The 12,183-nt window shown below is 45.7% G+C and overlaps 1 protein-coding gene across 1 annotated transcript in view; it reads right to left on the bottom strand.

The window, feature by feature from the left end:
* Nucleotides 1-7,155: 7,155 nt before the first annotated feature.
* Nucleotides 7,156-12,183, bottom strand: part of SPACA1 (sperm acrosome associated 1) — a 351,781-nt gene continuing 346,753 nt past the window's right edge. Inside the window, exon 6 of the mRNA XM_069236607.1 lies at nt 7,156-7,402. Coding sequence (XP_069092708.1) covers nt 7,156-7,402 — 247 coding nt within the window. The remainder of the gene's footprint in view (nt 7,403-12,183) is intronic.

Below are 12,183 nucleotides of genomic sequence, written 5' to 3'. Positions count from 1 at the left end.
ATTCCCCTCGGGCCAAGATGTCCAGAACCCAGACCACCACGGCCAGCACGGCCAACAGCCCCGCCGCAAGCACCGCCACCTGCACCCCTGACAGTAGGACCACTACCAGCACCAGCAGCCACAGTGGGCAGCCGTCCGAGGCTGCAGGAGATGGGCTGGAGACTACCACCACCACTGGCAGCACAACCACCAGCACCAGCACTACCACCACTTAGCAGCCTTAGCTGCCACAGGATGGAGTCTAGCCCTGCCTCCATGAACTGTCATGCTACCTGTTCCCTGTAAATCTCATGCCTCCGACACCCAGGTGAGGGAATGTGAACTGGCATACCCCAAGTACTGCATCACTGAGCACAAAGCCCCCTCCAGAACCAGTGGAGAAAGGCATCCACTCACCCTATCCTTGGCAGGATGAAGCACTCTGGGCACAAAGCCCCTTCCAGAAGCAATGGAACATGTCACCCACTTGAGAGACTGCGGCTTTGCACTCCCCAGGACCAAGGAGTGGGCAAACCACACATCTGAGAGACTGTGTCCTTGCACTACCCAGGACCAGGCAGTGGGCATGTAGCCTCCTCCAGGAGCAGTGGCATAGTACCATCTTCCGGCTGAGGTGCCCCCCCTTCCACATCCCCCTGAGGTGCCTGTATGTTTTCAACCTGATGCTCCTGAAGTGTTCTCTCCGTATTGAGGCAGGAGTCAAGTGTGGGCTTGGCCCATGATATTTGTCCCAGTGGCCCACGAACATTTGTGAAGGACAATGTACGGCCTTCTGTACAGATTGTATATTTTTGTAAATGCTGTTTTTCAAATTCTATAGTATATCTGCCTATTTCCAAAATATCACTGGTTTGACTCAATTCCTTTTGTCCTTGCGCTCTTCCAGGGGGTTACGGGGTGTATATGTGATGTTGTTGGATCTGTTTGTGTGTATGATGTTGGGGGTGTTTGCGTTTTGCGTGTGTGTGTCTCTCTCTTTTTCCTCCCCCCCTCCACTATGTACTAGGTGCAGTACTCACCGTCGTCGTCGCCGCCGTCTTTGGTGTTCCTGATAGATGAGGAGGTAGACCAGCATCGGCAGGACCTGCAGCTCAGGCTCAACGGCGTCCTGGTTCTTTGTTGAGTGTTGAGAGGTGAGTGGTTTCCCTTCCAAACACTGTTTCTGCCGTGCTTTTGATGATGTTGGTACCACCCTGGAAAAGCTGGCGGATTGGCGGGTTGTAATGCGGTGGGCGGTACATTGTCTTCAGCCTGTCTGTTGGTGGTTACCATCGCAGTGTTTGTTGCTACTGCCGTGGCAGTCGGAGAGTTAAAGTGGCTGTCTGTGTTGGTGGTTTCCGCCGGGGTCATGGTCCCATTTTTTTTACCGCCGGCCTGTTGGCAGTATTACTGCCGCTTTAACAGTGTCCGCCAGGGTTGTAATGAGGGCCATAGTAAGTAATCAGGAGACCAACAACTGAGTTGCAATACAGAAAGAAACTTTAATCACAACGAGGCAGGACACAAAAAAACACCCCTATTCCATCATAGTGGAAAATACCCTGTGCCCCAAAACCGACTCCAGATGCCCTAATTCAGCAATCCTACAGTGCCGAACAAAATTGGAGGGAGTGGCCCAAGTAGCAACCCTACAAATCTCCACCACATATGCACCCTGTAATTCAGCCACTGTAGCTGCCATACCACTAGTGGAACGATCCTGAATCCCAGAAGGATGCACCACCCCTTTCACAAGATAGGCCAGCAACATCATTGACCGGATCCAATGTCTCAAAGAAGAAGTAGAAGGCTTTCACCCTTTCCTAGAAGGACCAAAATTCACAAACAAGGAATTTCCTTTCCAAAATTCTGCAACCATCTAAAGGTACCACAACAAAGTCCCACGCACATCCAGACAATGCAACCTGACCTCCTCTTCCGAGGAAGGGGACGGACAAAAAGCAGGTAGGATCACCTCCTGGCGGACATGAAAAGCCGAATTAACCCTAGTGATAAAGGAGGGAACCAGAACAAGAACAACCCAAACCGGAAAAGTCTTGCAAAACGGGAATCTGCAGGACAAAGCACCCAACACCCCTAAACACCTGGCAGAAGTGATAGCAACCACGGAACAAGTCTTGAAACTCAAATGCTTCAAATCATTGTCTTCCAGAGTCTCAAAGGGCAGGCCTGATATAACATCCAACACCAACTGCAGACTCAAACTAGGAAACAAATGCACAGGCCTACGAAATAAGTTCAACAGCCCTTGAAAAAATGTAGGCATCACATTCCCCTCATCCTTTAAATTCTGCCAAGGATCAACCTGCTGTCACATACACCAAGCGGAAAAAGTCTTCTACCGAGGATCATAGGAATGCAAAGTGGATATACTCCTAGTGGCTTGCAAGGTCACAAGCAAAGGACCAGGCACCCTCAGCACCGCCAAACCAGGCCATTCAACCTCCAAACTGTCAAATGCAGCCTCAGCAAGGACCCCCGGGAGAAGCATGGAAAAATCAGAGGCGAGGGGTGGAGAGGAAGAACCCACTCTAGCTCGCTGGACAACATCTGGAGCCAAGGGAACCAATTCGCCCGAGGCCAAGGGGGGACAATCAAAAGCACCCAAGCACCTACCCTCTTGACTCTTACTGGAAAAGACCGGATCAACGGAAACGGGGGGATGCATAAAGAAGACCCTGCGGTCACCTACAAGTTAGCCCATCCACCACCGCCCAAGCCAGAGGACACCGAAACTGGGAGCAGAACCTCACCACCTTCACATTCGTTGGGGACACAAAAAAGTCCACAACCAAACGACCCCACCTCCGCACCAGCAGTCTGAATAAAGACGGCCGAAGGAAAAAATCCTTGGACGAAAGAATGACCCTGCTCAACAGATCTGCCTGAACATTGTTCACACCCGGAATGTATAGGGCTTTAAGAGACAGAACAGAGCTATGAGCCCACAAGAAAATGTCCTGTGAAATCAGATTCAGCGACCTGGACCTGGTTCCTCCCTGTCTGTTGATGTGTGACTTGGCTACCAAGTTGTCTGCACTAACACTGCTTCCCCCTTCAGGAGCACCTGAAAATGCACCAGAGCCAGAAATACAGCTTTCAACTCCCTCCACTTGAAGGACCTTTCTGACTCCCTGGGAGACCAAACCCCCTATACCTGCTCCGAACCCAGCCTAGCCCCCCACCCAGAGAGACTGGCATCGGTCGTCAATATCACAGGAACTGAAGGAGACATAGAAACCCCCAGCTGGAGATGGGCTGGCACCAGCCACCAACCCAACTCCCTCCGAATGGACCCCGACACAGGAATCCTTGCCTGAAGATCACAAGGATCCGGAGATCAATGGGAGAGAATCCAGTTGATCAGACAAAGTAGATGAAATCTGGCCCAAGGAACCAAAAACACCACTGATGCCAAGTTACCCTGCAAACGAAACCATTGGCGAGCCCTGGGAGCTACCTGTGGCAACACAGTGTCCACCTGCTCCTGGAGGCAGTGCAACCTTCTCTCTGAGACAGTCACCAACACTTGCAGAGTTAGAAACTGAGCCCCGATGAACACCAAGTCTTGGGAGGGCTCCAAATCTAATTTCTCCCAGTTTATTAAAAATCCATGACCCTGGAGGACCTGCAAGACTCTTGCTACATGCACCCGCAACTGGACCTCACTGGGAGCCTGCACCAAAAGATTGTCCAAATAAGGATGCATGAACACCCCCTCTGAATGAAGAAGAGTCATCAGAGGAGCCAGCACCTTTGTGAAATCCCTAGGAGAGGGTTTGATGCCAAAAGGAAGAACGCAGAACTGGAAATGGTCTGTCCCGATAGCAAACCGCAGGAACTTCCGAGAGGACTTTGTGACGTGGATGTTTAGGAATGCATCCTGCAGATATTGAGAACCTAAAAAATCCCCAGGTCCAATCAGAGGAACAATCGCCTGCATAGTCAACATTCTGAAACATACAGTCTTGATCCAAGAATTCACCCATTTGAGATCCAAGACGGGATGAAAACCCACTGACACCTTCTGAATGAGGAACAGGATGGAATAAGCCCCTCTTCAGCGTTCCCCCAGAGGCAGTCTGGAGATGGCACCCTTCAAAACCAAGCCCTGGACCCCGTCGAACAGGGTCAATCTCCTTCCACCTACCACCGGCAAGGGCGTCTTACGAACCCTAGTATCTGAAGAAACAAGATTGAGCTCTATGGAGTATCCATACTCTACAATGTTCAGCACCCTGAGATCTGTGACATCCTCTCACCAAACTGACAGAAAATGCTGTAGTCTTCCCCCAAACGGCCAATCATCCAAATGACTGTGATTGTCAGAAGCCCTTCTTGGAAGCCCCTTTCGTGAATGGAACAGAACTCTTAGGAGAAAAGCAGGACAGAAATCTACATTTCCTGGATAAAAAAGACCTTGGGTCAAACTGGGAGAAAACCTTGGATATTTCTTCCACCCCTTACTAGATGAGGCACCCTCTTTATAAGGTAATGCATATTTCTGTTCTTTAAAAGCTTTAGAAATCATGGCAGGCAATTTATACCCAAACAGCGCCTGACCCTCAAAAGGAACTCTCAGAAGTGCAGCTTTCTCCATATGGCCCGCCTTCCACTGCTGTAACCAGAGAGACCTCCTGCCCGCAATCAAGGCTCCAGAAGCCATAGCCAAGGTGTGGATAATATCAGAAGACATGTCTGCCATCAATCGAGCTTGGAGCTCCATACCAGTCAACAATTCGGAACATTCAGAGCCCTCCTGCACTGCCACTGCAAGCTTGTCAAAGCCCTGAACCAAAGACTGCGCAGAATATGCAGAAAAGATACCAGCCCTTAGAGCCAAATTTTCAGCCGAAAAAGCCCTCTTCAGCCCACAGATCAGTAGCATCAGAAGTAGCACAATCCTCTGGGTTGACTGCTGTTTTACCAAGTAACATAGCTAGCATGGAATCCAACTTAACAGAAGGAGGCAGCGCATCCTCTCCTTCCAGCAAATACAATTTCTGAAAAAAAAGTGGAACCTGGGCTTTGTCCACCTACTTGAATTCACAGAAAACCATATCTTTGAGTGGACCCTGGAAAGTCACTGCAAAATGAGAATGGGTAACATACTGAGGAAACAAATGGGACTCTGCCTCAGCCGGCTTAAAGGAAGAGAATCCCAGATTGTCCCTTACATGAGCCAAAATGTCCCACATCTCCTCATGGGACACATACTTCCCACCAGAGGAAGTAGAAGGAGCTTCACCCCCAGAGGAAGAGGAGTTATCAGCAGCCAGAGATGCCTAAAACACAGAAGGCCCTGGACATAGCCACTTCTATCAAATCTTGAACCTTCTCCCTAGACATGAGAGACGCAGGTCCGTCCACCGCACCCCTAGCCATATGTTTTTTTTTCAGGGGAACAGTAATGTCTTCCCTTTCTGAGGATGAAGAGGAGAACAAAATGTGCCTCCGCTTAGTACTCTGCTGCTTCACTCTGATCTACACCATAAAATGCCCCTAGAAACTAGCGGAAGCCTAATATAGGGAGAGAACCTCCCTAAAACACCAATAAAAATGGGGCCAACAAGGTCTTCCAATCGGGGCAAAACACGAAGATAGAAAAAAGCAGGTCCAAAATCCACATGTCGATCCGCAAGACGTCCGGGATGTGTGCCTCCCCGGAAGAAAAGCCCCAGCCACAAGAGAGCCGTCCGACTCTGTTGGACCAACCCAGAGGCCGCGTCATTCATGGAAGCCGCGCACACCTCGCGGAGATTCTGCCATGCCTGGGATCACCACCAGCAGCATCGCAGCCCGCTGTGATGGAAAACAGGAAGCTCCCACAGGCTCCGATGTGGAGGAGAAAAGAGGTAAGTCTAATGGGAGAAAGAAGGAAACAGATAGAGCCTGGGGCCTGTGGACATTTTAAAAGGGGAAGGGAGGGGTCTAAGCAAGGCAAGGGGCCTTATTGGTTAAGTAAAGAAAGCAAGGGAGGGACGGGAGGTAATAACGATTACACTTTGAGATGATTGATGAAAAAGTAGTGCAACAAAAGTAAAGAGTAGAGAAGGAGTCAGGCATCCAAAAAAATCTGATAATACCTGTATTCCTTGGACTTTTATGTTTTTTAACACTTGACGTTTTGACGTGCAAGTGCTGTGGCTTCTCAGCAGGAAATGTGCTAGGTTGGTTACAATTTACAGGCAATATGTTAAATAAGCAGGACAGAAGGCGACATAAGAAAGGAAAAAATAGACAAATAGAACTCTCTCTCCCTCCCTCCTCCCCCTCTGCCCAGTTTAAGATGGTGTGAACTAATGAGGACTTTGCTTGGGATTTAAGATTCAAGGGAACAGCTGCAGCAATGTAATTTCATTTGTTTTCAGCGCACTACTATAACTGATTCTATTGTTTTAAACTACTAGCAATGCTTTACAGTTTCATACAACACCGGATGGACTTTTCTGGGTTCTACGGGTTTCTACGATTAATAGTACCTGATAATAGTTTGTGTAAGCACACTGTAAGATAAGGCCTCGCCCGATTACCACATAACAACACAGATCTTTTGAAATGTCCATAATGTTTCCTGTATAGAATGCTTGTTTTAAGTCTTATGTGCAGACACTAGACAGTGCCATCTTGAGAACATTTGGGGCCCTGAGCAAGACATATTTTGGGGATCCTTGTTTTGAGCAACTTTGAATTGTATTGCATAGTGTCTGCTAATTGAAGCCTGCTTCAATCTCAGATTCTATAAATGCACCGAGTCAGATTCGCTAGAAAAATTTACAAAGGTAAGATAAAGTGAAAGCAAGATTACATTACCGGTGAGCCCTGCAGAAGGTGGAATCCCTGGGCAATTACTCACTTTGCCCATGCCTTTAAACGTCTCTGTGCGTAGAAGACATCTTCAACAATGTATGACACCTTTCGCTTTTGTCTTTGAAAGTGTTGATATACTATTTTTCATTTGACATATGGACAGACCAAAACAATAAGCACTCTATCAATTAACATGAGCGTTCAGAGTGAGTTCACTTGGGAAATAAAAGCATTTTTTACAACAAAAAAAGAAGAGTAAATTAACTAAAAGGCGTATATTTTCTTACTTAAATTACTTTATTATGCATCAACCCTGTTAAGTTTTGTTTGTGAAACAATCTCATTTTAATGTACATGTTTGCTGTAGCTTGCTGAATGTGCACTGCCAGGACTTTCTGAGTATGCACTGCCGTGGCTTCCCGATGGTGTCGTGTTGTGGCGTGCTGGGGGTGCACCGCTGTTGTCTGCCGAGTGTGCACCGCCGTAGCTTGCTGGAGGTGCACTTAAAGACCGATAGTCTGCTCCTTGTCCACCACCTTTTGGTGCATGTGCAAGAGGTACAAGGTTTCTCTCAATATCTCTTGTAGTTTTCCTGTAGGCAAAGAAACAAATGTTTAGCAATGCAGTAGCCGATATCTGCACCGGGTTGAGCTTATAAATATACTTTAAGTACTTTTTCGATTGCTATGTAGTAGAACATGCATCAGGGATGTGTAACACTTCACATCTCATGCATCTGCTACCTTTAGGTTGTACCACTTTGTAAAAGTATCCCACCTCGGGGTGCAGAATCTCCAATAAAGTTTAAGTGGAACGACCTAGCTGTCCCCTTTTTATCTCCCTTTTTATATTACATACAGCAACAGTTGATAAAAAGTCATGTGCCTAAAAAAACAAAAGGGGAATTTTTGCAGAAACACAGCTCAGGCTTGTTCACTGGATAACCATAAAGTAGAGATAAGACCCTCTCTGTGTCCTTTCATGAAAGTGTTTTTTAGGTCGAGCATAAGCATTCGATGTGTTGTATACTTTTAAGTATACTTTTACTGTGGGTTCCAGCAATTTCATTTGTTGGTTACTGTGTCCTTTAAAAAAGCTTGCTTGCTAGTGGTCAGTTCTGCCTCTTTGTCCTGCCTTATTCACTTTGGGAGCAGCACAAACTACTGTATAATTACACTATGTCCTGTTTATGTCTTCTGTAAGGGACTTTTTTTTTTGTATTTGCCTGCTCATCTTACCTTATGAGTGTGTGTTTCAGAGCAGCCACGCTTCCTTGAGCAAGTCCTCCAGCAAGTTTCCCTTCCCCCATTAATTCCCTCTGCAAACATAAAACAAAAGCATTTGGGGGGGGGGGAGTTCCAGGGCTTGCTCGCCCTCGTTCTCTTTGTCTTGTATAGATTGGCTCTGGTCATGTGTTTGGAATGCTGTGTTTGTTGGCTTTCTGAGGCAAACACGCACAGCTGATGTTTTCAAACACATCGAGAAACACACTGGTTTTACTTTGACTGCCAACAGGTTACTTTGATTGCACTCCCTTGATGGCATTATTTACATACACACTGTACACTATGACCTGGGGATCATACTTACAAAATTGCTTTGTTTCCTGCAAGCTTAACTATCAGACATCCTGAATGCGCCTATCCATGCACCAAACCCCTCCCGCTTGTTTGACCTCTTGCAGCTCGTTTTGAACTGGCTTTGTTTTAACTGTTTCCTGCTCATTTGGCACCAGTCCCTGCTTGTGTCTTCGGTGACTGTTCAGCTTTGGGTTCACCCTGGGGCCGGCACAGGTCCCAGTTTACTTACTCTCCTTGTGCCGTCCCTAATCCACCACCTCCCATTATATCTTGTTTCACTATTTATAATTATTATTTACATTGAGCACTTCTTCTTCGAAGTGCCTGCACCTTAAAATCCTGGCTTGCACATAGCTGTTACACGTTCACCCCTCCCTCTTCCTCTCTCCCATGCTGGATGTGCCCAGACCCACGGAAGCAGCAGCTCCTCGTCCTCCCTGCGTCTGATAAACATGGAGGTACTAGTATGACCCAGAGCACCAAATTGAGTGAGAATTTGCAACCGTTATCTGTTTCTGACCTTTCTTCTGCTTGGTTTGTTCATCCTCAAAAGTCTAAAAAGAAACCAGAACACGCTGTGTTCCTGGCACTTCTCCCTCTTAAAATAACACCCATGTGTGTTTTGGGGGGTGGGGGAATCATGCAGATGTTGCATCCGGCTATTTTTATTTATTTTAGTCTAGGTATTCAGCTCATCTGGATTCATGGTTAAAAGGGTGCTTCACATGAAGTCAGAAAAGTCGAGAAATCAGCTAATCACCAGTGGAACAGGAACCGTGAGGACCATTAACCTTGCTGGTAGTGTAGAGAGTTTAACTCAGTTTGTCTGTAAGATAATAGTCCATGAACTAGCAAAGAAAGCAAGTCTTAAGATGCTTGCTGAAAGTGAGGTATATAGTACATGAAACTTTTCAATGTGAATGGTGCCCATGTTTGGGCAGGCACACTGACGCACCACGCCGGATGGACAGAGACACAAGTGTGGATCTGATCTTGCACTCTCAGTTTACAGGAGCTTGTGAGTGCGTGTGAGTGTGTTGGTGTGTGTATGTGTGTTAGTGCATGTGTGTGTGTGTGCTTGTGCGTGTGTTGTGGGTGTGTGCATGTGTCGGGCCTTTCATCAGTAGAAGTCTGCAGTGGAAGGAGCGTAAAACAGTAAATCACTTACAAGTTGTTCATTCATAGTGGGGGACATAGTAACAAGTGTAATCTGTTTGTGCACTGATTTGTGCATTTTTTCACCAATACCAGTTTTTGCTTTGAGCCTGATGATAACAGATCATGAGATGGTGTTTCCAGTGGATCTTGTGTTGCTGATCTTGACAGAATTACTGGGCCTTTGCTAAATTTGCTCTCAAGCAAGTAGGTTCCAGGCTCCTTTCAACAATGTATAAGAAAGGATGGAAAGAAAGTTTGTTTAGAAAGGGGGCTCCAAATTTGTCTCAGTGGTGGGGTCACACCATGGAAAGTATTCTTTAGGCCCCTTTGAATTTAGATAGAAAACATACAGTTCAGAAAGTCCTCCTTAGTAACTAAATTCATTTAGCATTATAGTAAGTGGCACTGCAATTATGTGGCAACAGAGGACCAATTAATGTAGCAGGCATGCTTAATTATTCAGTAATGAAAATTGCATGACACAGCAGGGAAAAACAATGATATGGCATACCATGCAATTAAAGATAAGCTATTCAATATTTATGTGGTACTGTTATATAGCTGTTGTGATATTTTAATACGAAATATTGACCTACAAACATGCCTGCATCACAGTATCATTTGCCAAATTATTGTGAAGAGAGCGAGATGTGATGTTAGGAATAGCAGAGCTGTATTTTCCCATATAAACTTATTCTGATTGTATAGTCATTGTCGATATTGGAATGTGATATATGGTGGATACTTCCACCCTAATATTGTGACATATACCCATTCTTTATGTTAGGAAGTAGCCCTTTAGGACCGAAGATACTGAATTTTAAAAAGAGATGGGACATGTTTGGAATGAAGTCTTGAGTTTTCTCCTGCAAAAATGCTACTTCAGAACAAGTCAGAGATCATCTTTGATCATGTGAGGATGCTTAAACCATCTGGGATACTTTTTAACCTCTGGACATAGCTGAATACAGTGTCAGCAGCAGAGAGGTGAAAGATTAAGGCTTGCAAAGTGGCTGGTGCAGCATTGCAGGCCCATGTACCCACATTTCTAAAGATTTTGATCTATTTGAGCTAGAAATAGTATTAAAGCATGTGATGGATGATGCCCATGTGCAGCAAACTCATATTTACTAAAAAAAAAGAAAGCTATAGTGGCAGAATAATGTTTTCTAGCTTCCCTTGCTATAAAGAAAGAAGACATATGGAAGTGCTTTAGCTATACGCAGGGCCACTGGAATTATATGGCAGGAAAAGATGCAATTATGAGGCAGGGTTGACCAATTTATGTGGCAAGAAAAGTCCTCTTAAGAATTTGCAATGCCAAAAGCTCTAGCTTAAGCAAATGTGAGACTTATTGCATTGCAAGTGCTTGTTTAGTGCTTGGAGCGTTAGGGTCTAACTTCTGAACACTTTAGAACACTCTTTGAAGTGACATGAGGTAGGGATGCACTAGACACTCACAGGATAAACTCCGTAGTAATACCTACAGATTAAAATATGTTAAATATGGCCATCATCTATTCAAATTGATGGAATTAAGGCACCTCCTCCTGAACAAGAGGCTGCCTGGGTTTGAGGGGCACAAAAAATAGCATGGAGATCTAGCTTTAATCATTGGAACCAAATGTGAATAGATGTGCTTATGCAGACAGGCCCTATTTCAATTGGCGCTGCTGTGCCATTTAGATACTATAAACCTTTTTACGGGCAAGCGCAAAGCGCTTCGTTCCGTGTTATTTCTCTTTGGGCTTCAAACCACGCCCATGGCACATCAGTGTCTTTCAGTGGTCTGTGGACTTGCCTTTTAAAATCTGCTTGCTTTCATTAGTGGAAGACATGCATACCTCATGCCTTTTCAGGTGGTTAGCCCTCCTCGAGCGCAGCGACCAAGTACTGAAAACATACGAGGCTCGCTGTTTTCCGTCCGGTTTGTGGACTACTTTTTCTCTTTTTTCGCAGCGCGATCTCGCTTGGCAGAAGTCGAGCGCTTTGCATGACATCGACCCTGTTACAGTTAATTGCACTTTTGCCGGTTACGTAGACAATTGCACATTTGCCGATACGTTTCACTGCAAGTGAACTTTTATTTCCCTTTGTGTGTCTGCTTTGCACTGATGGCGGCTGTCAGCTCGCTTATGTGAACCTTTTACTTTTCAGTTTATATGGCAAGAAAAGTCCAGTTAGTTACGTGAAACTGTTTTATTTTAATTTTCAATTTATGTGGCAAGAAAAGTCTGGTTAGAAGTTGACAATGCTAATTGCTTGAGCTCAAGCAAACGCAAGACCTTTGCATTGCAAATGCTTGTTTTATTAGCTCTCAAGACGCAGTCTATAAGAGAAATTGGCTATTATGTCTTCATCAACATAGGAGTTGTGGGTGGTGAAAAAGGTTAAATTGTGTGGTGCTGCGGCTTCCCAAAACACGTACTTCAGGCACATCACATTGCATCCAGTGAGGTGAATGAGCACATATGTCTAATTTGCCTAGAGAGCACCACAGCTAATACTTCAATGTGAATGTCATCAAGAGGTTGCTTTGGTGGAAGAGCGATTTGCATGTGAAGCTATGAATGATACCAATGCTAGAGACGGCAGTTCATGTAAGAATTTTGTTTTCTCTTGCATCAGTTCTTTA

This window comes from Pleurodeles waltl, chromosome 5, assembly GCF_031143425.1.
Source record: "Pleurodeles waltl isolate 20211129_DDA chromosome 5, aPleWal1.hap1.20221129, whole genome shotgun sequence".
Classification (NCBI taxonomy): domain Eukaryota; kingdom Metazoa; phylum Chordata; class Amphibia; order Caudata; family Salamandridae; genus Pleurodeles; species Pleurodeles waltl.
This window is presented reverse-complemented; position numbering and strand designations above follow the sequence as displayed.